The following is a 27,814-nucleotide window of genomic DNA, read 5'->3' on the forward strand; positions in this document are numbered from 1 at the left end:
CCAGGACTCAAGCAGAATTTCTGGGCTTTAACCCAACACCAACTCCTGGCTCCGCAGGGAGAGAAACCAAGCCAGCCCCTCTCTCTCTCTCGCTCCCTTCCCTTCCTTTCCACTCAAAAACCATCCTCTCCCCACAAATGACCCATCCGTGGATGCATTCGCTTCTGGTCCTTTAAGTGAAGACATGAATTAGGCAAACTAATCAATTTGACGACTGTTGAGATTGGGGCTTTCTCCGCATGTGGTGGGAATGGTTTCTTTACTTGAAGTCGGCTAAGATGTCGCTGAATATGTTGAGGAACAGGTGAGCGTGGTGATCCCTGAAGACCAGTGTGGGACGGAAACGGATGGATTTGTCACCGCAGCCCCCCAGCACCACACCTGGAAGGAGAGGCAAAGGGTGAGGTCTGGCACTGGCAGGGCTGGGGGTAAGATCCACTCATCAGCCCCCGGTGCTGCCATCTGGCCTGGTTGCTCTGCTCCTTTCCCGCTTGGATCCCACCACCCCTTTCTTCTCCCTTCATCCATCTCAACCACTCTTCTTTCTTTCCCTCCCACCCTCCTAATGCTGAGTGCCTGCACTATGGACCCTGCACCAGGTTTGCTAATAGAGAATCCTGAGATGAAGTCCTCTCTTCAGACCTCATGGTGGGATGGGGAAAGAAAAAAAGCAGTGGAAGGCATTCAGTGCAGTGGAGTCATTGCTTGAGGTGCCTCATCCCACATTCGAGCACCCGGTTTGAGTCCTGGCCCCACTGTCAGGAGTTTCCTCTGGGTCTGTGCTGTGGGTTCAAGGGCCCACGGATACAGGCCTTCATCTGCTGCCCCAGCCTCTACCCCAGGCCACCTGCAATAAGCTAGATCAGAAGTGGAGCCCCTGGGGATCAAACCGGTGCCCATATGGGGTGTTGGTGCTGCAAGCAGAGGCCCAGTCCACCCCACCACAGCACTGGCCTCATGGTCTAACATCTTCCACAACATGTTGATGAAGGACATCAACTATCTTGCCCTTTGGGGTTCTGTAAGATGGCACAAGGGAAAACATGTGACACTGACCCTAACACACACTGGGTACTCTGCTCTTAGCCCATAACCCTCACACCTAACACTGGCAGCTTCCCATCACTCTCAGGACACAATCCAGCCTTAAGCTTGACCTGCAGGACAGTGTGACATGGTCCTGGCTCCCGGACCACCTGCTCCCCATTCCTCTGTCCTGCCCTATGTCCACCCAAGGCAGCGCTGGTCACGGGTTGGCTCAGTGTCCACACCCAGTTCCTTACCTTTATTTCTGGCAACGAGGATGAGTTTATTCCGCGTCGACTCATCTGGAGTGTCAAAGGAGCAGAAGGTGCCTCGTCCTCTCACTCTGCTGATGAACTGGGGGTACCTGGCCTGCAGTGGGAAACACGGGGCTGCCATTAGAGCCTGTCTCTGGGATGCCAGCAGCCCCTAGGGCTGCACTCACACGGTCGGCGCTGTGGCCCAGCCTCTGGGCCTTTGCACAGGCCAGAGGGAACCCAGCTCTGCTTCTTTCTCCATGTGCAGCCTTGGGCAAGTCACTCCAGTGGCCCACCACATGCTCTCTCTTTGCAAACTGAAGGATGCAAATGCTCCGGATCCTAACAGGCAATGGTGAGAAACCTGAGGCACCAGGTTTCTGCAGGTGCTCTACTGGCAGCAGCCATGGCTGTGCGTAGCTCTTCTCTTAGGAAGCCACAGAGCGGCTATTCCAGGAGACGAGAGGCAGCTGGGAAGCAGACATCCGGAGAGAAGAGTGCCCTGCCAGGGACTTCATTTCGAAGCAGGGTCTCTGCACTTGTCATGAGTTCGGCTGACACAAAGCCTTACCGGGTGAGAGTGGGCCCTAAGCCACTCATGGGTGTCCATGTAACAGGGCCATGTGCTCACAGATAGCCAAAGGCCACGCAATGGCAGGAGCAGAGGTTGAGGTATTGCATCTACAAGACACGCGAGCCCTATGGCCAGAAGCTGTGGACTGTTGGTGGGAATGTGTCACAGCAGCCCCAGGTGTGAGATGTGCCCAGATCAGAGATCCTGGGGCTCCCTCCTCTGTACTGTCTCCCCCAAGGACAGCACACAGGTGATCTGGACCATCTCAAATGATTCCAGCCTAGCTGGGTCTTGGTGTATGATGGCTCCTGGGTAGGTGCTGGAGGCAAACTCATGCTCTGGGGTGACAAAGCCGGGCCCCAGGCCGGGCCCTGACATGCCCCATCTCGAGTCCTCGTGCACACTCCTGGTAAAAAGGGGATCCCACAGATGCAGCGAACGAGGCCTGCAAGGCCCTGGGCATTGGTTCTACCCTGCTGCTGCTGCTGGGTGGCCTGGGTGCCACATTTACCCTCTGGGGTCTCACCCACTCATCTTGTGCATTCCCATTAATTCCAGTCACCTTGCCTTCAGCTTTGTAGGGGCCCCTTGAAATTCGCTGACTCAGCTCCCTAAAACAGGCTGCCAGAGATTTTTGCCTGGGAACGGTTGTGTGCATGTGTGTATGCACTGGGGACACGCAGCTTCCTTTCTGTGGAACCTGCTTTGGGGAACACTTCTTGGCACACTTCTCAGAGCCAGGCTGTCTTGATCAGGGCCTTCTAGGAGGGGGCGGAGAGCACTCACCAGGACGTGCTAGAGTCCTGGGAAGCAGGCACAGAGGCGTGGAAGGGACCGTGACACTCCGGGTGCCTCTTTCTGTCGGTACCTTGTCTGTGCTGCTGCCACCCAGTCCCTGCTCAGACTGTGAACTCTGCCTGTCCTTTCTTATCTCAAGCACCTGACGGATGGCCCCTGAGGATGGCAGCTAGACATCGGTCGGCACGGACCGCAGTGAAGTACCACCACCTGGAACATGACCTGCCTGTCCCCAGACCCTAGCCCCACGCCTCATCCTGCACTTGCACAAGAACAACCCAGGCAGGGCCCAGGTGTCTTCCAGGGAGCAGATGCTGCCTGTGCCACTGGACGGTGAAGGAGCAATCCAACAGGCAGGAGGGGGGCCCATGCAGGCCCTTCCCTAGAGCTTAGGTGGGACTCACACCCGGGAAAAGCCCCTTTCTGAAGTCCATGCAGGGCGTGCTGGTGGGAGGATCTCGCCTGTCTCAACAGCCATGCTGACTCCAGCAGTTTTCATAATTCAGGCAGATCTGGGTTGAAAATTTGGCTCCCATGCTGCTGCCTAAGCTTGGGCCAGTGCTTCCCTCCCCCAGCCTCCACTTCCCTGGGCAGGAAATGAGGATTACGGGCATCTTCCCAATTTCAAACCATTCTGAGTGAGCATTTCCAGATAGAATACAGGACATCCAGTAAGTCTGAATCTCAGTTACACAGTGAATAATGTTCTTTAGCTTAAGTATGTCCCACATGTTGCATGGGATAAACTCATACCAAACTATGAGTCACCGTTTCTTGGCCACTGCGGCCATTTGGGGAGTGAACCAGATGGAAAATTCTCTCCATGTGTGATTCTGCCTTCCAAATAGATAAATATTTATTTTTTATTTTACATTTTTAAAAGTTATTTTTATTTATTTGAAAGGCAGAGTCATAGAAAGGGAGAGAGAGGAATCTTCCATCTGTGGGTTCACTCTCTAGAAGGCCACAAGGAGGGGGTGGCAGGGTAGACCACCATGAGACCATGAGACCACCTCCCTCACGGGTACAGGGTCCAAGCCCTTGGGCCATCCACCAGCCCCTTTCCAGGCACGTTAGCAGGGAGCTGAATCGAAAGTGTGGAATTCTGGCCCACAGGTAGGCCTCTTAACTCACAATGCCACAGTACCAGCCCTTAAATAGCTCAAAGAAGACAAATGCCATAAGGTATCTCGTGCAAGGCCTGACCCTTAGCAGCTTCTCAATGAACAGAAAGTGTTCTTATCATGAGGTCCTTGACCCTGGACACCGGGGAAGAACATGAACTTGGAAGTCCACCAGAGTCAGAGGACACCAACAACACCGCACAGAAGCTGTGTCACTGGGGCCACGTCAGCAAGCCCTCACATCCATAAAGCAGGGGTGGCCATGGGGCCCCGGCCAAGGAACAAGCACCTGGAGCAGCAGGAGCTCTGGGTAAGTGGTGGCTGTTTGTTACCACCAGCATTGCTGCAACCAACCTCACCATTATCAGCATCACTCATCAATATCTGCTCCTCACTCCCCCGCCCCCCTCCGCCGGCCCGTGCTGGTTCTTCCTGCGTCGTCAGGGAAGGCCAAAGGAAGGCCATGTGGGGGAGATAACCTCTGCTCTCGGCATCTAGGTTCTGCCCACTCCACCCCAGGTCTAGGAGAGTCATGCTTGGGGGTGCAGGTGCAGCTGACTGGGCTGTAATGGAGGGTGGCACTGTCTCACGTGGTGGCCACAGGTGGCTGTCACATGGTGACAGTCCAAACCCAAACTTAGGCTTACCACGAGGAAAGGTATATGGAACAGCCAGTTACAACTTCTATATCGATGCAATGTTTTGGAAAAGACAGGTTATGTAGAGCATATTCTTAAAACTAACTTCACCTCTTTTTTCTTTTTGTACTTTTGGCTTGGTCAGTGGAATGTTTAAAATAGCATGGGAGCTGCGTGGTGTGTGGTAGGAGGGGACAGGGCACGGCGTGGACGTGATGGATGAAATCCTGACATCTGAACATAGCGGCCAGTGACAACGGCGAGTTCGGAGACTGGGGACATGACTGGGCCACCGGGGCGGCAAAGCAGTCCCCGCAGAAAGCACAGCACAAGGTGAGGCTGGGGGGCTGGAACCGGCAGGGTCGGTCCTGGGCCACCCCGCAGGAGGCGCTGAGCCGTGTGCCCCTTCACCCGACCGAGCCCCAGGTACAGCCTGGGGAGGTACCTGAAGGTCCAGCAGCCCTGTGAGCAGGGCCTTGCCAGCGTGGGTGACATTGCTCAGCAGATCCTCCCGCTTGATGACGTTGATGACCTCGGCCAGCAGCAGGTTCTTGCACGGGTCCCCCAGCCAGGTGTTGAAGATCCGGTAGGGCTGCAAGCAGACACAGGCTGTTGGAAGGGCTCCCCCACGACCCCTGGCCTCCGGACATGCCTCGCTTGGGGAGGAGAGAAGCCAGGGTAGGGAGTGGCCACCAGGGGTAGGGGGACAGCACCTGCCCTCGTCCCCACCCCGAGGAACCAGGACAGCTTGCACCCCACAGCCCTCAGAGGAGGAGGTCGAGGCTCTGGGAGCTGCTGTCATCCGCCCGGGCTGCAGGGCTCAGAAGTGTGGATTTGGGACTGCCTGGCTATCAGTCTGACCCTGCCCATGAATGATCTGGGACATGTCATCATGGCCAGCGAACACACAGTTCCCACCCTCCCTTATGGTCAGGAGTGGCCGTGGGACCAGGTCCATGTTGAGCGTTGGAAACAGAATTGTGAACATAAGATTTCTCGGAAGGCTGCCAAAGACAAGGAGGGGGGGCACTCTGTCCTTGCCTCCTCCTACTTCCTGCAACTGAGATGTGATGGCTGGAGCGCCAGCAGCTGTTTTGGATCATGAAATCACAGCTCAGAATGGCAGAAGGCAGGCACTTGGGCTCTTGGTGGCTGCAGGGTATGGGCAGGACACAATCTGTTTACACAGGTGCTAGTGCATAGTTGAGAGCATGGATTTGGTCAGAATCCTGGCTTTGCCACTTACATGCTGTGTGGCCTTGGACAACTTGTTTAACCTCTCCGTGCCTGGCTGCTCACAAGAAATGATCTGGGGGCGGGGTGCTCCCACGAGGGAAGGCAGCATGGACTCACAGCATTGGGCCTGAACTCCTCCTTGTGGAAGAAGCCCCCCGTCATCATCTTCTTGCTGAAGGTCATCACGTCTGCGGGGTCGTCCAGGCCCCAGTGCTCATGCGCCCAGAACTTGCCCGTGCAGCCACCTCCCGTCTGGACCTCGTCTACCAAGAAGGCACAGCCGTGCTGGCCCAGGATGTGAGAGGGCAAATAAAGACCAAGAGAAGATCGCTCGCACCCACACCTGACACCCACACCACCCAGCCCTAGGCTGCCGAACCCCAGGCCAGCCGCGCCATCCCAGGACTGTGGCATCTTCCCTAAAGATGGGAGCGTTCAACTCCGCCCACGCCGATGGCTTCAGCCCTGGTCCCATTCAGAAGGAGGTGCCTCCAGCAGTGAAGCCTGCACTGGGCTCCCCATGCCCCAGGTGCCATGTCCCGACCATCACCCAGAAATTCCCACAACCCCGAGAACCATGGCCCTGCCCGCTGACCTTCCTGGCAATGTCTCGCAGCTTCCGAAAGAAGTCATCGGACGCGTGGTTGTCTCCGCCCTCGGACTGGATGGGCTCCACGATGATTCCAGCCACTGTCTTCTTCTTTTTCCGGTATTTCACGATCAGATCTTCCACCTGCATTCCAGAAGGGGAACGGAAGTCAGCTGCAGGGGCTCTGGATAGGCGCACAGAGTGCTGAAAATGGCTGGGGGGTGGCAGAGGGCTGGCGTGTGCTGCAGTGAGTTAAGCTGCTGCCTGCAATGCTAACAGCCTACATAAGCACCGGTTGGAGGTGCAGGTTAATCTGTTTCCTATCCATTTCCCTGCTAATGCACCTGGGGAAAGTAGCAAAGATGGCCCAGGTAACTGGGGCCTTGCTATTCAGGTGGGAGACCTGGAAGAAGCTCCTGACTCAGGCCCAGCCCAGCTCCAGCCAATGCATGCAACTGGAGAATGAACCAGCAGATGAACCATTGCCCCCTACCTCCCTGTAACTCTTTCAAATTAATAAATAAATAAAAATTTAAAAAGTTATGCTACTCGGGCCTGGTGCAGCAGCCTAGGAGTTAAAGTCCTCACTGGGATCCCATATAAGTGCTGGTTCTAATCCCGGCAGCCCCGCTTCCCATCTAGCTCCCTGCTCATGGCTGGGAAAGCAGTCGAGGACAGCCCAAAGCCTTGGGACCCTGCAACCGTGTGGGAGACCCAGAGGAAGTTCCTGGCTCCTGGCTTTGGACTGGCTCAGTTCCAGCCATTGTGGTCACTTGGGGAGTGAATCATCAGAAGGAAGATCTTCCCCTCTGTCTTTCCTCCTCTCTGAATATCTGACTTTCCAATTAAAAAATAAATCTTAAAAAAAATGCTATTGAACTAGACACTGAAGTGGGAATCTTTTGTGGATGTAAATTTTATGTTAGTGAATTCAAAGTTGTTTTAGCTATTACTAGTGAGAGGAAGTAAGAGAAGCACCTGACTGTCCCTAAGTTGTTGCATTTCTTGTATGCTTGTCTTAAACTGTCACCTTGCAGATAACGAAAGGGTGGTAACTGAGGTCCTTTCTTAATAGTTGAATAATCATATTATTTTTAATGTTAATTTTATTTAAAAGGCAAACAGAGAGCTCCCATCTGCTGATTTACTCCCTAAATGTCCATAGTAGGCATCCACGGGGCAGATGGAGGTCTGAGCCTGGAACTCAATCGAGGTCTTCCATGTGGGTGCCATGAACCGCTTCGAGCTGGAGCTGTCACCCGTGCCTCCCAGCGTACCTGGGTAGGAATCTGCCCTCGGGAGGTGGAGTCTGACAGAGGCAGGGACGCTGCTCTGGGCTGTGCGTGTCCCACGAGGGCTGCTCCAAGCGCTTGCCCTGATAACAGTGGTTCTTTTCCCACCCATGGATTGAAGTCTGAATTTCCAAGACCCCTAACAGCTTGGACTGTCCAATACAGTAGCCCTGAGTCCCACGTGGCTATCAAACACTTAGAAAGCAGTTGGTAGAGTGAAGTACGCGTGGTAGTGCAGCAGGTTAAGCTGCTCTTTGCTACGTTGGCAACCCATCTCGAGGCATCTGAATACTGCGATTATTTCAAACTCTGCAGTTAACGTGTGTAGCATTATATCTCTATTGAAGAGTATGGTGCCTGAAACCATTATTGTATCTCTTTCATTTACCACTGAATATGCAGCACCTAGCCCTTGGTTGAATGCCTAATAAGTGAACAGTGAATATGGAGTGAAAATGATGCTATGTTTAAGAGAAAAGCCAGCAGCCACGTTTGAGCTCAAATGCAAACCCAGCACTGGCGCTCGCTGTTGTCTCCCAGCACCAGGGGCCTCCCAGGGCCCATCAACAACTCAGGGCAGGGAACAGATCATCAACCTCAGGGCAAGTCCCCAGGCCAGGACCCCAGAGCACTCTGAAAACCAGCAGGCTGCAGGAGCTCAGGCAGCCATATTCTTCTAGTAAATCCATATTCTCTTATTTTAGAGTCATTGCAGTTTGGCCCCCAAAGAGACTTCAAGGACACAGAGATGGTGCCAGAGCGGGGTAATAGATGCTGGGTGCTAAAAGCCAACGTTCTCTTGTTCCCTTTCCAGATGCGGCGCCCGGGGTATCCATTCCTCTGTCCCTCCCTCGGAGTACTGTCTAGATGCCCAGGTTCACTCTCTTCCTGGGATGGGAGGACCTGGAAGACCCGTGGGGTGATGGAGGTGGTGGGTGGGTCACCTCTTCCAGGCAGCGCGCCTCTTCTTGCTGGTTCTCTTTCACAAACTCCTCCAGAGGATACTTCAGCCGGGGGAAGGGCGCGATGGGCCAGTCGAAGGAAGGAATGTCGATCTTGTGAATGGCTTTGGAGTGCGTGGTCGCTAAGCAACCTGAGTCCAGCAAAACAGAGAAGCAGGTGCTTGGCTTGGGGAGTGGGACTGTCCTTACCTAAGATCATGTGCCTTTCAGCTCAAAAGTTTGAGTGTTTAGGGAGAGTGTTACTTGCATGCACAACACCCATTCCTGAGACACTGTGGAGGCCCAACCTGGGAACCCTAATCTGTGCATGCGTTAGCTTCGTGACTTATCACAAGTGACGCCGGGGCTCCAAAGACAGACAGACAAGGGTTCAAACCCTGACTCTACCACTAAATGGCACAGCAAACCATCCTCCCTCTCCATGCTGACTCTGCATTTCCACACCTGCCAAGGGGAGTGGACAGTAAAAACTGCCAACGCCAGAACAAAGGCAGCTGTCACCAATGTTGCTGCTGCCACTGTCTCCCTAGGCAACACCTTGGGACCACACCGGTCCCTCCTTACCCATCGTCCTCCCGTGGAACGCGCCCATGAAGGAGAGGATGCTGTAGTCCGGGCACCCGGGGGCCTAGAACCAAGAGACATCAGGCATGAGCCACCTGCCTAGGGTCTGGGGCCGACGCGGAGGTTACAAGCTGGATCCCTGGAGGCCATTATATGCCCCACTTGTTTAATAAGAATATTTACAGATTTCCCATAGATGGAGCTTGAGTCTCCCTTATCTAAGACACTTGGGACCAGAAGGGTGTCACAGTTTGGAGTTTTTCAGATCTTAAAATATCTGTCTTGACTTTCCCATGCTTTAGAGACCCTCAGGTGGGCCAAGTGCTGCTGGTGCAAGGTCTCACCTGTGTTGTCAGGTGACCTCAGATGAGGGACTGAGCCAGCCTCCTCACAGGGAGGGTCTGTGGGCCGGGAAAGGCATGGGGACTGGAGAGGGACTCTTTCCTTTCCCTCTCCCATGGCAACTCCTCCTTGGCTTTGGGAATGGCATGAAGCTCAAAGCAAGAACTCCACACTGCTCCTGGTTCACTCTTCAAAGGAGTTCAAGTGTATTCACTGTCCTACCGTGAGGGACTTGGTGCATGGAGCCGATCATCATACACACAGGCTACTGACTGACGGTCAATAGCCAAAGGTCATTAACAGCAGAAGACTTCAGAAGTCTGAGTGTCCCCGAGATACAAGGAAGGAGGGTCTAACAGGATATGGTTTACATGCTCGCATGCAAGGGGGTCAGTCAGTAGACAGTGTATTCTAGCTACTAATGATTAAACATTATATGGGAGAAGAAGCACCTCTCCAATCAGTTATCGAAGCTGGAAGATGACATCTTTGCTGATGCTTTTGTGTTATTAAAAGTGTGAATGTAAACGGGGAAAGGCCGGAGGATCAGGGAGTTCCTGCGCCCATGCTTTCCCATTCTGATCTCTTCGGGACCTGTGCCCTGACTTCCCAGAGCTTTCCTGCAGGATTAAGCTGGTGAGATTCCTCACTGTCCTCCCCTAACCAAATGTCTTCCTACAAGGGAGTTCCTATGCCCAGGTTTTCCCATTCCAACTGCTTCAGGGCCCTTGCCCTGAATTCTTACTTTTTCACAAGATTACAGTTGATGGTTTTACAACAGTGAAGTTCACAAATTCATATCTTCCCACACAAGGGAACCCAGGGGCAGGGGTGCCTTGGAGGTGACCGTGGGATCGAGGCCCTAGGAGGCTGCTCCACTGAGATTTTATTTTGTTTTTGCTTTTTTTCCCAGGCTCTCAGAAACTCTGGGAAAAATCCCCTTGTTATCCTGCAAATTCCACAAGGCCATCTGACATCTTGCATTGTGTCCTGATTATAATGCAATGCACATGAAGTCCACTTCATTAGTCATTATGCACATTCCAATACAAACACTAATGAGGGGTGAGATAGAAAACGGTGGCTGGCATAAGATGTCCACAGATATCAAATGAAAGAAAAGCCAATTCAGAGAAAGTGGTAGAGGGAGGTTCTGTGACAAAAATGGCCAGAGGAGACAATGCAGGCGTGTGTTTATGTAGGCTTATAGGAACAGAACAAAAGGCGTGGAGACTTTTGCTAGCGAGAGGCAAACTGGGGAAAATGTACACATTAAGAAAGCACAAGAAAAAAAAAAAATCTGAGCACCCAGAAGCAAGTTTTTGTAAAAGCTGGTTGGCAGGATTCCTCCCAGGATGTTTCTGTTTTTATTTCCACGGTTGAGGGCACCGGGTCCAAACACTTGACATTCCACCATTTTCACTAAATTGCAGCCCGTGTGCTCTGGCCAAGAAAAATCTCATGCTGTCGCCAAGAGAAACCTCAAGCCACTATTTCTGCTGCAGAATATTGTGAATTTACACAGTGGATAATTAAGCTCAGTGGCTCTTGATTCTTGCTTTTTTTTTTTTTTCCTTTAAGACGTATTTTATTTGAAAGGCAGAGTTACAGAGAGGCAGGAGCAGAGGTAGAGAGAGATCTTCATCTGCTGGTTCACTCCCCAAAAGGTCACAATGGCCCAGTCTCCCAAGGACACGAGCCATCTTCCGTTGCTTTCCAAGGCCATTAGCAGGGAGCTGGATCATAAGTGGAGCGGCTGGGACTTGAACTGGTGTTCATATGGGATGCTGGTACTGCAGGTAGTGGGAACCCACAATGCCACTGGTCCCTTCTCCTTTAACGCAGTGGACACTTATAAATCTTAATGAGAGTTAGTGGGAAGACTGACGGCATTGTGGTGTGACAAGTAAGGCTGTTGCTTACAACAACATCCCATATGAGTGCTGGTTCACAGCCTGGCTGCTCTGCTTCCCGTCCGGCTCCCTGCTAATAGCCTGGGAAAAGCAGTGGAAGATAGCATAAGTGCTTGGGATACCCCGATGACGCTCCCGGCTTCGGCCTGGCCCAGCTCTGGCCACTGCAGTCATCTGGGGAATGAACTGGAAGATGGAAGAGCTCCCTCCCTCTTGCTCCCCCTCTGTGGAACTTTCAAATAAATAAGTAAATCCTTACATCCAAAAGGGACCCTGTTCACAGACTGCTGGACGGGCTGACTCAGGACAAAGTTGGACATGCAGCCCGCAAGCTCATCCACTTTAACGTCCCTGTCAGCTCCGTCCTGCGGGGAGTCCTGGGTGTCTTTGTGAACGGCTGTGGATGGGTCCGGAAGCTCTACCTTTCCTGGTAGTCCTGTCCTTGGTGACTGACACTGCTAACACCAGTGAGATGAACACTCTGAGTACACTGAGGATATGTCAAAAGTTCTTTAGAAAATGAAGACAAGTTCACTTTGGTGTCAAAGTTTTGAAATCAGTCCTGCATTTTTTCCCCATCATTCACATTTTCCATGAACTTTTGGAAGACGCTTCGCATGCCTGGATTTAAATATGTTTGAACCAAAATCAACTTTAGTTCCAAGAGCATTTTGACATACACCATTGTAATCACACTTTGCACGATTGTAGAGAATTCACTGAACGCCTCTTTGGGCCTCATGGGCAAGCAGTTTTCCTGGGAAACTGGCAGAGGTGGGCAGAAGGAGCTCCACCTAGCCATGATCCCCAGGGCACAGATGTGGAGGAGGACGGGGTCATGCAGCCAGTGTCAGCCAAGGGGAGTCAGGCAGCACCCCCACCCACCCAGGGCAGGTGGCCCCGCAGTCCTCACCTGATTGACCATGCACGTCTCCAGCTCCTCCTTGGAGAAGCCCCTCTGCCCTCTCTCCTTGTTCTGACAAGACAGAACAGAACAGCATCTTAGGTTCTCCATGCCTGACCGAGCTGCAACTCACCACCCCCAAATCCAGACAGCTGGAGCAAGAGCGGATACAAGAGTTGGTCTCATGTGTGGGTGATGACACGCCTGCTTCGCAGCACCAGACTGCCACCTGCGTGCTTGCCATGGTAAGAAACAGTCGACTTGCTAAGAGACACCTGAGTGCCAACCACGAGGGCCCAAGTGGCAGGATGTGTGGGAGAGCAGTGTGATGCCATGGGTGCAGGCTTGATACCAGAGCCTGGGCCTGGGGACCATACCCGCCGGAATGCTGGGGAAGTTCCAGCCAGGCAGTGGCCCTCCCTGGGGTCCAATGGTCAGTGAAGTCTAATTCTCCAGTCAGCTGGCATGAATGGTGGGAAAGGGTAACATGTGCCTGGGTGAAGGCGTGTGTGTGTGTGTGTGTGTGTGTGTGTGTGTCCCTTCATAGGCAGACCCCCAGGCCTCACCCGGTACCACATGAAAACGGTCTTGAAGGCGTTCTCGTTGGAGCAGGAACCACAGGCCATGGTGATGAGCTGGGACATCCCTTTGGGAGCCACCTGCCGTGAGGAATAGAGCTGTGAGTTCAGGCCCCTTTGGGTTTCCCTGTGGCCTCCAAGCTCTCTCTTCACAAGTGCTGTGCCCTGGGCCCAGGGTTTAGGAGAGGAACAAAGGGTGTCGTAGAACTACAAAAGGGACCTAAGCCCCTTCTGTCCCTTCTGCTGTGACTAGCACCCCCACTTTCAAATGGAATGTAAAGTTCCCACCGACTGTAATCATCATCAGCAAAGCCTGGTAAGTCGGGGCAGTGAATATCCCACGCTCAACTCCTGTCCTGGGCAAACGTAAAGTCCCCTGGAGCTTCCCCGTGTCCTATGCACAAACAATCCCCTTGTCTTTAGAAGGAGGGTGGCAAACACTACTAATGCCAGCGGAAGACCCAGCAGCAGCAGCACCTGAGCCCCTTGTGGCACAGATCCCAGGGCTTCCTGCCCCACACCCCATGGGTACCACCTCCGGGACCCAGGTCAGTGGTGCCAGAGCTGGCGGGAAGTGGCGCTGTGCCAGGGTGGTTTCTGGAGAAAACTCACCGAGAGCAAGGATTCGCGGAGCTTGTCCACAAAGTTCTCAGGGGGCAAGATTCCCAGGGCCGGTCGGTTGATGAATGTGCTCTGCAAAGGCCAGGAGACAAACAGGGACATCTTGGGGCCTGCCCTGGCTCTCAGCCCTGCTTCTCCCACACAGTGTCCAGGGAGCTTCTGTGTGTGCAGCAGGCTGGTGGGGAGGTCAGACTGTTCCAAAGCCTGAAAGAAATCTGCAAGGCTTGTGTGGAGTTTAAAAGGTGTTGGTTTCCTGGTTGTGATCCTACATGTTAGCTTTCACAGATGTTACCCCCCTGGGGGAAACTGAGGGACCAGTACATGGAATCTCTTTGTATTAGTTTTTGCAACTTCCTATGAACCTATAATTGCAGTTTATTATAAAATCAATTAACTCATTTTACTTACTAGAGCACTCCCATCTGCTGGGACACTCTCCAAAGGCCCACAACAGGTGCAGCTGAGGAGACAAAAGCCAGGAGCCAAGAACCTTCTAGATTCCCCAGGAGTGGGCCAGGAACTCAGCTACGTAAGCCATCACCTGCTGCTCCCAGAGTCTGAATCAGTAGGCAGCTGGAATTGGGAATGGAGCCAGGACTTAAACCCAATCATGCAACATGGGGTGAGGGTATCTCAAGCTGGCATCTTAACTGCCAGACTAAACACTCACCCAGAATGTCTAAAAAGCAAAGAACACACAGTACCAAGTATTGTCAAGGAGGGAGAGCATCCAGAACGCTTCACAGCTGGACAGAAGGTAACATGGGGCAGCCAGGTTGGAGAGCAGTGAGGCATCTTCTTATAATGTTACACACACCCCTGTAGTTTCAACCAGCAGTGTACCCCTGGGCAACCTTGTGCAAGCGAATGCCAAAAAGAGGGGAGCACCCAAACCACAGTCCATGCGCACAGCACGGCCACTCAGCACCAATGAGAGTGACCGCTGCACACACACAACCAAGGGATGAACATCAGTGCTGAGCATGTGCCAAGTGAAAGAGGCGAGAGGCAAAGGGCCACCCACTGGGCAGCCATTTCCCAGAATGTCAGCAAATGAGCGCAGCTCCTGCTAGCCAGAGGCAGATGTAAGGCCACAGTAACAGTCTTCTTTGCAAGGAACCCAACAGTGAGAGCCAGGCCGGTGTGAAATGAGTGCTCAGCTCTGGGGGTGGGGTGCAGGGCTATCTGTGACAGGCTTGCTCCCTTGGAGGTGGCTCAGCCCCACCCTGTAACGTGGGAGCAGGAGTGCAGTCCAGGGGAGCCCACACCTCCGAATTTCAGAAGAAAAGGGAATGCAGACTTACATGAAGGAACTTGAAAACATGCGCCAACAATATCACACAACCACCTCCGCCTGAAGGCCAGGAGCTGTACTGCCCAGGCAAAACAGTCTCTTGTCATCTCTAAATCAGGTGCAGTCGCTCCGACCCTGACAATGGGCTGACACAACAGGGCCGGGGGCCCAGGCTGGACCCACAATCTCTCCAACACTGGCCTTCAGGTCCAGAAGAGAAAAACCAAGTCCAGGCCTGGAAGGACACCTGCCGAAGCTCAATGAAGCATGCTGGTGAGGCATGCTGTGGATCCTCCAACGTCCTGCACTCTGATCTGGCTGTCTGGATTTCCAGTTCTCCAACAATGCCACACACAAGAGTTATGTGTGCAAGGATCCATGTAGCATGATTTAGATCAACACAGAAGAAACATGCTATTGGTGCCCAATGTTTGGTTATGTGGCTTTTAAAATGATACTTTCAAAAGCATTGCAAGAGGTCCAGCAAGGCAGCCTAGCAGCTAAAAGCTCTGCAGCCTCAAAGTATAGCATGAAGTGACCTGAGCATGCAGCCACTGACCACCCCCAACCCCAGAGCTTCGGTGTTCTCAAATCACAGGATGGGGACCCTCGCTTGTAAGGAGCCAGTGAGATGACACAGCACATGGAGGATGTGGCAGCTCAGTCTTAAAGCATGGAGTCGTGCAGATGGAAGGCCTTGGGGGCACAGAGTGGCACGTGGCCCACTTGGCCAAGTCCATCCCTGAGGTGGGGATGTTATGTTACAATCAGTACTCAGCTGCGGTATGACCCCTTACTGAAGTGTATGATAACACTGCACAGTGTATGGGCAGCGTAGGGGATGGCCGTGGTGACCTGAGAAGTTACAGCCAGAGATCCAGGGGTACCAGCCTCATGTTTACACGGAGTTGCGGGGGGAGGAGTGGGGCACAGTCGGATGCAAAAGGGCTGATCAACTCCTCTCATCAGGAGAACCTTGAACCTCGAACCTCGAAACCACCAGCTGACAGTGTCTTTAGCCAGGAACTCAGGAGACAGTCTCCCTGGGCACCTGCTGCAGGAGTCACTTTGTCCTAGCAGTCAACCACCCCTGCTCCAGGGGGCTCTCTTAGAGGTTCCTGTCTCCAAGATCCTCCGCAGAAGAGCTCATCACCCCACTGTGTCAGACCATGACAGCCCTGCTGAAGCCCAGCACCGAAAACAGTGCCCGGCACACAGCAGGTCCGCAATCAAGGAGGGTGAATGGACTCAGGTCAAGAGGAGAGGCTGGAGAAGAAAGTGGGAGGCAGGCTGCCAAGGGTTCTGCTTTACATTGGGGACACTGGGATGTGTCCGGAAGGCACTGGAGGCACAGGAGGGCTCCACGCACAGTACATGGAGGACAGCTTGGAGGAGGGAACAAAGGTGGCAAACCAATGATGGCGTGTGGTTACTGGAAAAAGTTCATGTGGGAGAGGTAGTGGTCCATGGCTGTCCTTCTTAGAGGTGAAAGGTGGAAGCAGGGTACTGGGAGGTGCCTGGCTGTCAGAGGGTGGCGCAATCCCTCCAGTCTATCAGAATCCTTGGGCCTTGATATCACTTGTTCCTGGGGACCCTCCAGCCTAGAGGAGCAGTTGACATGGCAAATGTGTGTGACATGTTTGTTGACGTGTGTTTTCTGCACCAACTGCCAAGGCATCTGGGCTCTGTGCAATGTTTTGCAACAAAGCCGGGCTCTGAACATAAACATCTCTGTGGAGCCTCCACAAATGGGTCTCATCCCACTTCTGGGGATGCCCCAAGCCTGTCATAGAGGAAGGAAGGCAAGCAGGGCCCTCCCCCGCCCCCAGCAGCCCTCCCAGACAGGGCCCTCTGCCATTCCAAGGGAAGAACACCTCAGAGCCAGGGACTCGGTGTCTGGCAGTGTTGGGCTTTTGTTTCCAGCAGCCATTCTTAGACCTCCTTCTTGTCCCAAGCGCATTGCTCTAGTCAAACGAGAACCCGGCCACAGCCCTGAGTGCAGCAGAGAGGAGGAACAGCTGCAGTGTCCTTGCTCTGTCCCTGGGAGTGGGGCTCTGAACACAGCTTGGGGAAGACCCTGGCAGGATGGGACGTGAACAGACACACCACAGCCAGTAACTCCACCCCCAGCTTCGGATCCACTAAGACACACAAGCTTCCTAGCAGTCTCAGGTTGGAGCCCAGGCAAAGCACACACCAACAGCAGGATGGAGAGATGAGGCATTCCACCTGCTGGTTAGATGAGGCATTCCACCCGCATCCCACACGCCTGGGTTTTGATTCTGGGCTCCAGTTCCTGACTCCTCTTTCCCGCTAGCCCAGCTCTACATGATGCCTCAAGTAGCCGGTGGGTCCTTGCCATGCATGTCGGAGACTCAGACTGAGTCCCTGGCTCCTGGCTCCAGTCTTGGGCTGCTGCAGACATTTGTGGAGTGAACCAGTGGATGGGAGCTCTTACTGCCTCCCTGTCCTCATCTTGCACGCCCGGGATCACATATGGGCACCAGTTTGTATCCCAGCTGCTCCACTTTCCATCCAGCTCCCTGCTTGTGGCCTGGGAAAGCAGTTAAGGACAGCCCAAAGCCTTGGGACCCTGCACCTGCGTGGGAGACCCTGCACCTGCGTGGGAAACCCTGAAGAAGCTCCTGGCTCCTGGTTTCAGATTGGCTCAGCTTTGGCCACTTGGAGAATAAACCAATGGATCAGACAGCTTCTCTGTTTCTCTTCCTCTCTGTATATCTGCCTTTCCAATAAAAAATAAAATAAATCTTATACAGAAAATAATCAGGGGCGTGGTCTATCTAATTTGGTTGGAGGCATGGGAACAGTGTGAGAGCACGTGCTAAGTCTCCTTTACAATTCCTGCATTCTCAGTGAAACCTCACTGTTACACCAAAAGCACAGATCTCAGCAGGTGCATGTTCAACATGTCTGTGTGCCAGAGGAACAGCTACCGCCTGGAGGGAGATGCTGCCTGCAGCCAAACGGGCTCTGTGGGTGTAATAAGGTTCCCAATTGGTTAGCACAGGGAAATCGTCCTGGATTCTCTTCTGCCACTGGGTGGGTCCTTGACAGTGGAGCTGGGACAGGAAGACAGGGGAGCCCTACCTGCTACTGCTGCCATGAAGCCAGAGGGGCCGGCTGGAAGCTGAGGGGCAGATCTGCCAACCACCTCCAGGAGCCCGCAGCAGATGCTCCCTCGGACCTGCCAGCTAGGGACTCGGCTCGGCCACTCAGCCCGGGATTCCAGCTACGGGAGACCCCAAGCAGCATCCCTGGCTGAGCCCGCACCAGACGGCCACCGAAACGGAGAGATGACGCACAGCTGTTTGACAGTGTAAGTTTGCTGTCCTTTTGTTGTTAGGGCAGCAAGGGAAAGTGGACACACGGTGGCAACAACAGCTCACAAGGGGACAGTGATAGGGAAATGACATCTGAAAGCGCTCCCAAGGGGATGCCAACGACGAAGGCTAGGAAACGTGGGGTGCAGGCAAACCATCTTTGAGTAGGACACATTGGCTCATGCACGCCTGTCTGCACACCTGTGACACTCTGCACAACTTGTCCATGGCTCTCAGCCACGCTCAGGGTAGAGACTAAAGGCTTCCACCGCAGGGGCTTCTCACGGGGCCGACTAGGACCCTTGGCAGATCCCTCTGGTTGTCTTAACTGAGGGGCGGATGCTGCTCCTTCCCAGCTCTCCTGACAGCCCCTTCTTATCTCACAGCTAAGATGCCACTGCACCAAGCCCCAGCCCCTCCATCCTCCCAGGAGCTCAGCCGCCTGAGGTTTTTCTTCCCAACACCTCTACTGGCTGTGTGACTTTGGGTAAAGCCCTAACCTCTCTGTGCCTCATCTTCTTTGTAAAATGGGGAAGACAGCAGGGCCTGCCTCACCATAGCTGCCACAGGCAAACACAAGGTCTATCGCCAACATTAACCATTTGGTGGCCTGACACGATGTCCACACAGCACTCCTGTACTCGGCACGGTAGCGATTCACAGGTGTGGCTAACTCCCTGGCTCCGCAGGAACCAGGATGCAGGTTTTTTTCTCACCAAGGCCTGGAGCACACAGTATGGGCTCCACATGAACAACTGAGGGCAGCAAAGGCCGCCCAGTGACTCTGTGAACAGCAGGCAAGCGTGCAGCCCATTGCTTTGCAGCTCCCGCAGACGTACCACATTCTGAGGCTGCTGGACGACTTTCACCAGGGCAGGGTGGCTGTAACCTGAAGAGAGTAGGTTATGGTTAGAGACCAGCGGCAGCAACTAAATGCTCCCTGCCCTGCCCTTCCTGTCCAGTCCTGCAGGTCCCTTCCCTCTCCACAAGCCCTAAGGAACCCTTGTGGACAGAATGGCACTCCCCCCAGAACCCCCGACCCACAGCCTCTCAGGGTGCCTTCCAGAAAAAAAGTTCAACACATTCTCGGAGAGCTTGTGGCATCTGTGTCCAAAAGGCTTGCCATGGGCTGAACTAGGCAAACAAGAGAGGAGGTGGATGCAAGGTCAGAGCCAACTTGGATAGCGCGGCTGTTACAGTAGAGTCCCCTGTTTCTCCCCCAGTGCCCGATGGTTATGGGTGAGCTCACCCAGTGGCTGCAGGGTGTGTATGTGCTGCCAGCTGCAGCCTGTGACCACGATGGCTTCTTCCACCCTGGCACATTCCTACGGCCCACTGCACCTGCTGTCCAGGTGGGGCCGATGCAGATCAGGGGAATAAATTATGCCTCATCCAAGCGATGATGCCTTTGATTGTGACTGAAATTGTACAGAAATACGCTTGCCTACACTGGGCGCAGCCCTAAGATCTGCTGCCAAGCGGGAAAGGAAGGCCATGGGGTGGGATGTGCTGTGAGTACACAGAATGTCTCTGGAGGAGAGATCCATGGTAATGATTGCTTTGGGGAGGGGAACCGGGGGCAAGACTTTCGCTAGGGAGAGACCTTGCACCCTGACTGTGTCAATTGGAAAAGGGTTTGTGCAAAGTTCATCCACAAGGCTTTTGCCCTTTGGTCGTGCTCGTCTTGAGCAAGATGTTTTAATCAGCCATCGCTTTACGGGAGACATTCCCTGCGACTGCATGTTGATTCAGCCAGGTCTTTCCCAGCAAGACCCTCCCTACAGGCCACCGCCCTGGCAATGCTGGGAGGTGATTACACGTGACATCGGAGCACCAGGCAGTGGCAGGGCCTCTTGGAAAAGACTCCACCACCTGATTTTATTCTCTGGACCTGAGCTTTTGAAACTCAGCAGCTCATATCCTGAGGAAGGTCTACACCCTCAGGTGTGTTTTGAAACCTTGGCAGGTGTCCACATCACCCTTGGAAGGGATGGATGACTCCCCTTTCTACCTGTCTCATCGGAGTCCCTTGTCCGTGGTGATTTTGTTTTGTTTTGTCTCATTTCACCTTAATGGGAAATAAATAGGTTTGAGGAAATGGGCTGGGGGTGTGACCACCCACTGCTGGGGCTCAGGGAACGGCCCCTGGCTACTGAGTGGGAGGGTTGGGGGTGCTGCTGCAGGGGTGCAGAGGGTCAGAGCAGCAGCATTTGCGAAGACGGGCTCTGCTAGCTACTGAACACAGATGCAAACCCAGCAGCCCAAGCTAGATCAGCCATCCAAGCTGAGAACCACAGATTAGCCGGCTGGCTGTGCGCCTTTACCCTACGAAGTCCTACTCTGCAGGGCTGGGAGGGGAGCCTTGGGGAGGCAGGTGGTCCCCTCCCAGGGTCATCTCCCAGGGCGATGGGCCACATCCCAGCTGCTGTGTGTGGGCTGACAATAGCTCCAGCTGCCACCACCTTCACTGGAAGATCGCCCTAGGCCCATGAAAGACACTTGGCCTAGGTGACATCTGTCCTCCCCTCAGGTGGCTGATGAATGTCCAGTGACTGGCAGCCCCAGGGGGAGACCAGTCCCTTGGCCTTAGCTGGGCCCCATGCTGTGAAGCCGCCCCCTGCCCCTCCGCAGCCATCGGGTCAGGTCACGGGCAGCCTCGGAGCTGAGGCCTCACCCTTTTTATCTTCCTCCTCCACCCAATGCTATTCCTTTGCCTGGCCTTTCTCCCGAGAGCTCTCCCTTCATGAACCACCTGCACAAGAATCGCCACCTCAGGAAGCCCAACCCAAGAAGCCTACATGGTAGACACGGTTCTCACACATGTGCTGGAACTGCTCTGCCAGAAGCTCTGTCTACCTGTCTGTGAGATGGGGATATGGACACACACCTGACTTGGCAGGGTTTGGAGAAGAGACAATGAGAGATGTGTCCTGGGCCTAATAATACACCTATGTATACACGCATCTAGTAATGCACCTAATAGCACGTCCATGCATTGTGTGTTCCCTTCCCTGCCCGTGGGGAGTGCCAGCTGGCGGGAACAGCTAAAGCCTAGATGGGTAGCCACGAATGAGACAAAAGGGAGACGACGGGGAGGCACATGCAAGGGCTGGGGTTCCAGCTCTTACCAATGGGGACAGAGGAGATCTGGGAATACAGGTCCAACATTCGGTTGCCATCCACGTCGACCAGGTAATTGCCCCGGCTCTCTTCGTAATTGCAGAAAAAGTGCACGGCTTCTGCGTTCTGCACGGGGAAAGACAGATTCAGGCTCGCTGCCGCCCCCTGGAGGCCTGGTCTTTCAGCAGTAAACTTCACACAGTGGGCCGGCTGTTGCTTAGTTCTCTGAACACTGGGTGCTGGCAATGGTGCCCTTCTTTTTTGGGAGCACTTATCTACATAGCTTGCTTTCTAGTTGGCAACTTTATAATCTATACATTTCTCTGTATGTGATTTACATATCATAAAAAGGGGGCTATAAATCTCAAGTAGACTCTGATCAGATAACCATGGTTCCAGGACTTCCTTTTCCTAGACAGTAAAACTCAGGTATTCTTGTCCCCCTTATAAAATGGCACAGCATTTACATACAGCCCACAAACATCTCCCTGGAACCTTTAAGTCACCCCAAGATAACTTGGAATCCTTGAGGCAGTCATGCAGTGCCTAGTAAAAGGTCACGTTCTGAGAGATGTGACACTGGGCAATTCTGTCGCTATGCAAGCATCGAATGCACTTACACCAGCTGCACCAGTGGCTGCCTCGCCAGGTGACACTAATCTGGGCCCATCACAGTAAATGTGGTCCAAAGTTAGCTGAACCACTGTTAGGCGGCACGTAACGCAGATGTATTGCTCAGGGGAAATGGTAAGGGAAAAAAAAGTCTGAACATGTTCGGTACAAGTGCAGCCTTTTAAAAAATATTTCTGATCTGCAGCTGGTTGACTCTGCACAAGTGGGACCTGCAGGTATGGAGCGCCAGCTGTATGGGATGAGCCTTAGAGCAACGCTTGGAAGACTGAAAATACATGGTAATCATTAGAGAAAGAAAACTGCTACGCTAGGAAATACCCACTTAATGCAAAAACAAAAGTAAAAGATCAACAAAGAGAACAAAAAAGTAAAGTGGTAGATATCAATACAAGGCCGCCAATATTAATAGCGAATAGATTAAACAATTTAAGAGAGAGTGTCAGAATAAAAAGAACCAACTCATGCTGTTCACACAACGGATTGACAGGAAAAGGAGGAAAGGTATGATGCACACAAGGAAGCTAGCAGGAGTCATACTAGCATCAAACAGACCATAAAACAAAAACCCGACCAGACAGGGAGAGGCATTCTAGAATGACAAAAACTCAGTCCATTCAGATGCAGCAGTTAGCAACATATTTGCATTTAACAAAGCCCCAAAAACACAATGAAAAAAAGAAAGGACAGAATTAATGGACAGAAAACAGCTCTATGACAATAGCCAGGGACTTCAGCACCTGCCATTCAAGAATGGATAGGACAATTAACAAGGCAGGGAAGACTTGGGAGACAGCAGCTCAACTTAACAAATGTCCAGACAACCCTGCACCCAGCAAGAAGGGAACCCACACTCTGCTCAATTACACATGGACCACCCCACTAGGCCGATCATAGTCCAGGCCATTAGAAACACCTCCATAAATGTGAAAGAACTGAAGTCACATCCAACACGTCTCTCCAACTACACAGGAATGAAGCTAGAAGTCAGTAACAGAAAATTGGGAAATTTACAAAAAAATGTTCAAGTGAAACAGCACGTAAATTCTTGTAAATCAAAGATGAAACCACAAAGGAAATTAGAAAATGAATTTAGAAAAAAGTCAACTACTTTTTTTTTTTTAAAGAACCACACAGATTTGAGCATCTTCTAACCATCAGATTGTAGAAGCCACAGAAGGGGCTCAGTCTGACTTACCTGAACTATATTCAGCTGTTTCATTAACTCCTGCGGGCAAAAACAAAGCATTACACAAGCACACCTCCTGCCCAGAGAGCTCAGCCTCACTCACGTCTTCCCAAGTCGTGGCACTTTGCTTCTCTCTTGCCAACGACTTAACGGTTTAACTTCATAACAAAACGGTTTATTGCCAACAATATTATAAATATTTAAAATTTTTTTGTATTAGTAGACGGCAGGAAATGATTCGATGACCTGGTTAAATTACCAGTGTAGCTGACAAGACTGGAGGTAAGCTAAAACTAAAAGCTAAAACACTAAAATCCAAGCTGAAGAGATTTGTTTGGCACTCAGAAAAACATGGATTTTCTTTTCATTTAGGAAAAAAGGGCTTTATTCCTATCCTAGTAAGAATATAAAGTGAAAATATTAATTTGCATATTAGAGTATTATCATTATAACCCAAACACTCCAAAAACTGTTCATGCAATTTTATATAGAAACTGGATTGGAAACTAGTTACAAAAATTTTTACTCAAAATAATTAAATGTAAAATAAACTTTAGGGATTCGTGTAATGAAATTATTCATTTTTGTATAAAAAATACAAAATTGTATTAATGACAAGTATATGAGTTATTCCAAACATTTCACTACTTGTAGATTAAAGTTCATCCTTCTAATACAAATGATAAATGCCTCTCCTTGTGCTAACAAAACATAATCCAAAATAACATAATCGTTCACATTAACAAAAATATTTCTGCATTTATAAAATAATTGCAATGGCAAAAAGAGTAGCTTTTGATAGTAACAACAACAACAACAAAAAGACACTGTGTAAAATCTGTAAGGAAAAATAAATTTGCTCTAAAACATTTACCCTACCCCGTTACCTGTTGGCCTAGATAAGAATTATTTCCTTCATCAGATTCCTCCTCCTATTCTCCAAGATCAAATTCGGGGTATGTGATGAGCGTTCAGACCCTGGACCACATAACATCATCAGGCACTTCCACTGGCCGTCAGCAGTTTGGGTGTTCTAAGCCCTTGCTCTGGACTCAAGCCAGGCCTTGGGGCTTTGGCCAACAGGATGAGGCAGGAATGACACAGAGCCAATGAGCATCCCGGGCCTCGAGAGACACACAACACGATGACAACTAGCCCAGTATGGCCTCCCGGAAGCTGACAGACCCACGCGGCAGAGCCAGTCCTGCAGCGACCCGAGACCAGTGCGACTCAGAGACACAGACAACCAGCCACCGCCAGGTGTGCAGTGAGTCCTGCAGCTCCAGCCCTTCAGCCCCGGGGCGGCTGTGGACGCTCCCCAGGCCTCTGTGACTGTCCTGCACAGCTGTGGCAGTGCACATCTGTCTAGCACCTTCAGGAAGGCTGCAGAAGGGCCTGGGTCAACACCAGGGTCTCCAGCACTGACCAGTCCAAACGCACTGATAGCATGAGTCCCTGAGGTCTGCTGCTCTCCTGGGTCCCTTTCTCTCACACTCTGCTGTGCGCAACTCACCAGAGACCGAGGCCCGGGGACTTCCGTCTTCATCAGAGGCCCATCATAGTCAAATTCAATGTCGACTTTGGCTGCGGCTTGACTGATGAGTCTGCATCCTGCAGCGAGCAGAGAAGATGACAGCCCCTGGGGACAGCGGATCTGCAGACAAATTCTGCCCCAACAGACACCCCAGGTCCCCCACAGGGCTGGTGCCAGGGCCTCAGCCCGACTCTGCCAGCCCACCCCAGACCTATCTGGGCAGTGCAAGCTCAGCCCAGTTTTACTCAAAAGGAAAACCCAGCGTTGATGATGCAAAACAGGCACGTCCCTGAACTTCTGGCATGCTACAAGCTGAGACCAACTTCCTACTGCTTTCAGTTTTTAGGATTCATCCCAAGGAAGTAATGGGACGTACAGATGAAACTCAAACCTCTTCATCACAGCGGTATGTGCAACAACAAAGAGGAAATAGCCTAAAGCCCAACAGGCACCCAACTTCCCGTCCAGCTCTCTGCCAAAGGCCAGGAAAAGCAGTGGAAGAAGGCACATAGAGTTGGGTCCTTGCACCCAAAAGGGAGACCTGGATGAAACTGCTGGTGTTGGCCAGTGTGGTCACCTAGGGAGTGAATCAGCAGAAGGAAGATCTCTCTTTCTGTGTCTCTCCCTGTCATTCTGTAACTTTGATATGAATAAATAATTTTTTTATAATTAGTCTTTTTGTTGGTCCTTTTTGGGGATCCTTTATAACAAAACAAAACAAAAAAGATTTATTGGGCCCAGTGTAGTAACCTAGCAGCTAAAGTCTTTGCCTTGCATGTGCCAGGATCCCATATGGGTGCCGGTTCATATCCCGGCTGTTTCGCTCTCCTTCCAGCTCCCTGCTGGGAAAGTAGTGGTGTTCAGCCCAAGCTTTGGGACCCTGCACCTACATGCAAGACCCAGAATAGGCTTTGGGCTCCTGACTTCAGATCAGCATAGCTAAAAAAAAAAAAAAAAAAAGGCAAATTATTAGCGGAAGCAGGCAAGGCCAAGCACTCTCCTTCAAGAATAAAGCAGCATGGGGCCTGGTGCGAGGGCTTAGCAGCTGAAGTCCTCGCTGGGATCCCATCTGAGTGCCGGTTCTAATCCCGGCCACGCTGCTTCCCATCCAGTTCCCAGCTTGTGGCCTAGGAGGGCAGTTGGGGAGGGCAATCAGGCACAACCCAAGGCCTTAGGATCCTGCATCTACATGGGAGGCCCAGAAGAGGCTCTGGGCTCCTGGCTTTGGATTGGCTCAGCTCCAGTCATTGCAGCCGCTTGGGGAGTGAATCGGTAGATCAAAGATGTTTCTCTCCATCTCTCAGGGGGTTTGAAGGAGGCTCCCGGCAGCCTCTCCCAGCAGCTCAGCACTCAGAGACGGACAGGCTGGCGCTCATGTGCTGGTGTGATCTTGGGGGAATGGCTTCATTCTTGTTTCCTCCAAGATACACTGAGAGCTCCCGGGGGGTGGTGGGCTGCCGGCCTCAGTGAGGTTTGAGGGCTCACTTGCTGATGAGCTGCACGTGGCTGAGGTGCTGGCGAGATGGGGCAGAGCAGCATGCAAGCATCGGAGAGGCCTGGGGGTAGTGTTGCCAGTGATGGGTTGGGTTTGGGGTGTGCGGAGCTAAGGAAGAAGGCATTCCTAGCACGGCAGCGCCTATCGGTGCCCTGTAAGACAGCTGTCCCTGAGGTCAAGTCCAGGTACTTCTCAGATTACAATGAGGCTGGATTTGGCGCTCTCGTGTTGTGGCTTACTTGGCTGTCTACAGTGCTGGAATTCCACAGGGACATTGGTTCACATCTCAGCTGCTCCATTTCCTGTTCCGTTTCCTGCTAATGGTTTGAGAAAGGCAGTGGAAGATAGCCCAAGTGCTTGCCACTGACATGGGAGACCTGGATGAAGCTTCTAGCTTCTGGTTTTGGCTTAGTCCAGCCCTGGCTTTAACACCCCTAATTCAGGGCCCAGCGCAATAGCGTAGAGCTAAAATCCTCACGTTGAACAGGTCGGGATCCCATATGGGAGCCAGTTCTAATCCCAGCGGCCCTACTTCCCATCCAGCTCCTTGCTTGTGACCTGGGAAAGCAGTCAAGGACGGCCTAAAGCCTTGGGACCCTGCACCTGCGTGGGAGACCTGGAGGAAGCTTCTGGCTCCTGGCTTCATATCAGCTCAGTTCCGGCTGTTGTGACCGCTTGGGAAGTGAATCAGCAGATGGAAGATTTTCCTCTCTGTCCTCCTCTCTGTATATCTGACTTCATAATGAAAATAAATAAATCTTAAAAAAAAAAAGTGTTGAGAGCATTTGCATTCACCTGTAGAATCACCCACCTCAGAGCCCAGTTTGCCCAGTTTGTAACAGTTAACTCTTTGCTGTGGGAAACCGGGGGCACACTGGAGGACACAGTCATCAGCTGTTTCTCTGGGATCACATGGCTGACGCGGAGCGGTGACTCACGGCCACCAGCCCAGATCAGAAAGGAGGATCAGGCCACACACCGCCAGCAAAGACCGTCACTTCTCGGCCTTTTGGCTAAGATCGAGCGTAAAGGGGAGCACAGTTTTACCCAACGCAAGTTTCTTTCACATCATGGTAAAGGCGAAGACCACCAGTCGAGCCTTTGTCAGCAGGGAACTGTCTGAACAGAGACCTGGGCACTGGCAGAAAGCCAGCTGTGGCTTTCCCTACCACCGGGCAGCCCACCTGCGCAGGTAAAGGGGTTCTAGAGGTTCGTTCCCCTGCAGAGCTGTCCCTGGGGGCACAGGTGCACGTGGTTGGGAACCAGCAGGGAATGGTGATGGTGACAGTTACAAGGGGGATGGTAGGACAGTCTCCAAGCACTGGCTGGTCCGCCCCTTTAACATCAAGAACTCATCCAGCTCAGGGGCCCTGTCAGCTGTGACTCTAGCGGACCCAGGCCTGGCTGTGGCCCTGGGGCTTACCTGGCATGAGCAGGTGGTGGCTGTGCTGGAAGCTGCAGGCTAGCCGCCGGGTGAGCAACATGGAGGCCATGGCCCCTCCTTCAGGAACAGAGACCTCTTTCAATTGCTGCCGCCCTGCAAGAAACCAGACAGGCAGACTCAGGCCCAGGAAGCCCACTCTCCTGCTGGCCCCATGTCCTTTCCCACCAGAGAAGAGAGTCCGCTGACACCTCAGCACAAGCGCACTTGAACCAAGGATCCTCCTGAGCCTGACTTTCATCCACAGGAAAGTTCCATTTGGCTTTGATCATACCACAGGCAATAGCACCATGCCCACTACTAGACAGGGCAGGGTTGATTAAGACCCTTCTGTAAAAGACTGACCAGCGGGACC

General features: G+C 52.5%; 1 protein-coding gene across 9 annotated transcripts; it reads right to left on the bottom strand.

Annotated features, from left to right (window-relative positions):
- Positions 1-163: 163 nt before the first annotated feature.
- On the bottom strand, positions 164-27,552 carry ABAT (4-aminobutyrate aminotransferase). 9 transcript variants are annotated; one of them, XM_040973949.1, is made up of 15 exons: positions 27,442-27,552; positions 24,503-24,600; positions 22,999-23,028; positions 21,179-21,296; positions 18,890-18,939; positions 13,407-13,487; positions 12,783-12,875; positions 12,226-12,288; positions 9,058-9,121; positions 8,476-8,624; positions 6,246-6,383; positions 5,768-5,935; positions 4,860-5,006; positions 1,284-1,395; positions 164-381 (listed from the first exon to the last, which is right to left on the bottom strand). In XM_040973949.1, the coding sequence occupies exons 1-15, from the start codon at positions 27,509-27,511 to the stop codon at positions 260-262; spliced, it is 1,503 nt and encodes a 500-aa protein (XP_040829883.1). In that variant the 5' UTR covers positions 27,512-27,552; the 3' UTR covers positions 164-259. The 9 variants fall into 9 exon arrangements, with proteins under 9 accessions (XP_040829883.1, XP_040829882.1, XP_040829884.1 ...); XM_040973948.1 differs by having other exon boundaries at positions 164-422; positions 27,442-27,551; XM_040973950.1 differs by having other exon boundaries at positions 6,246-6,344; positions 27,442-27,549.
- Positions 27,553-27,814: the final 262 nt, after the last annotated feature.

Source organism: Ochotona curzoniae, unplaced genomic scaffold (genome assembly GCF_017591425.1).
Source record: "Ochotona curzoniae isolate NIBS_2020 unplaced genomic scaffold, NIBS_Ocur_1.0 contig_2321, whole genome shotgun sequence".
Taxonomy (NCBI): domain Eukaryota; kingdom Metazoa; phylum Chordata; class Mammalia; order Lagomorpha; family Ochotonidae; genus Ochotona; species Ochotona curzoniae.

Coding starts and splice junctions, on each gene's coding strand:
- ABAT (XM_040973948.1), bottom strand. CDS start 27,511: ATGGCCTCCATGTTGCTCACCCGGCGGCTAGCCTGCAGCTTCCAGCAC. Junction 1,396..4,859: donor CAGGGCTGCTGGACCTTCAG/GTACCTCCCCAG, acceptor TTCCCACTGCAG/GCCAGGTACCCCCAGTTCAT. Junction 423..1,283: donor CCTCGTTGCCAGAAATAAAG/GTAAGGAACTGG, acceptor TCTTACCCCCAG/CCCTGCCAGTGCCAGACCTC.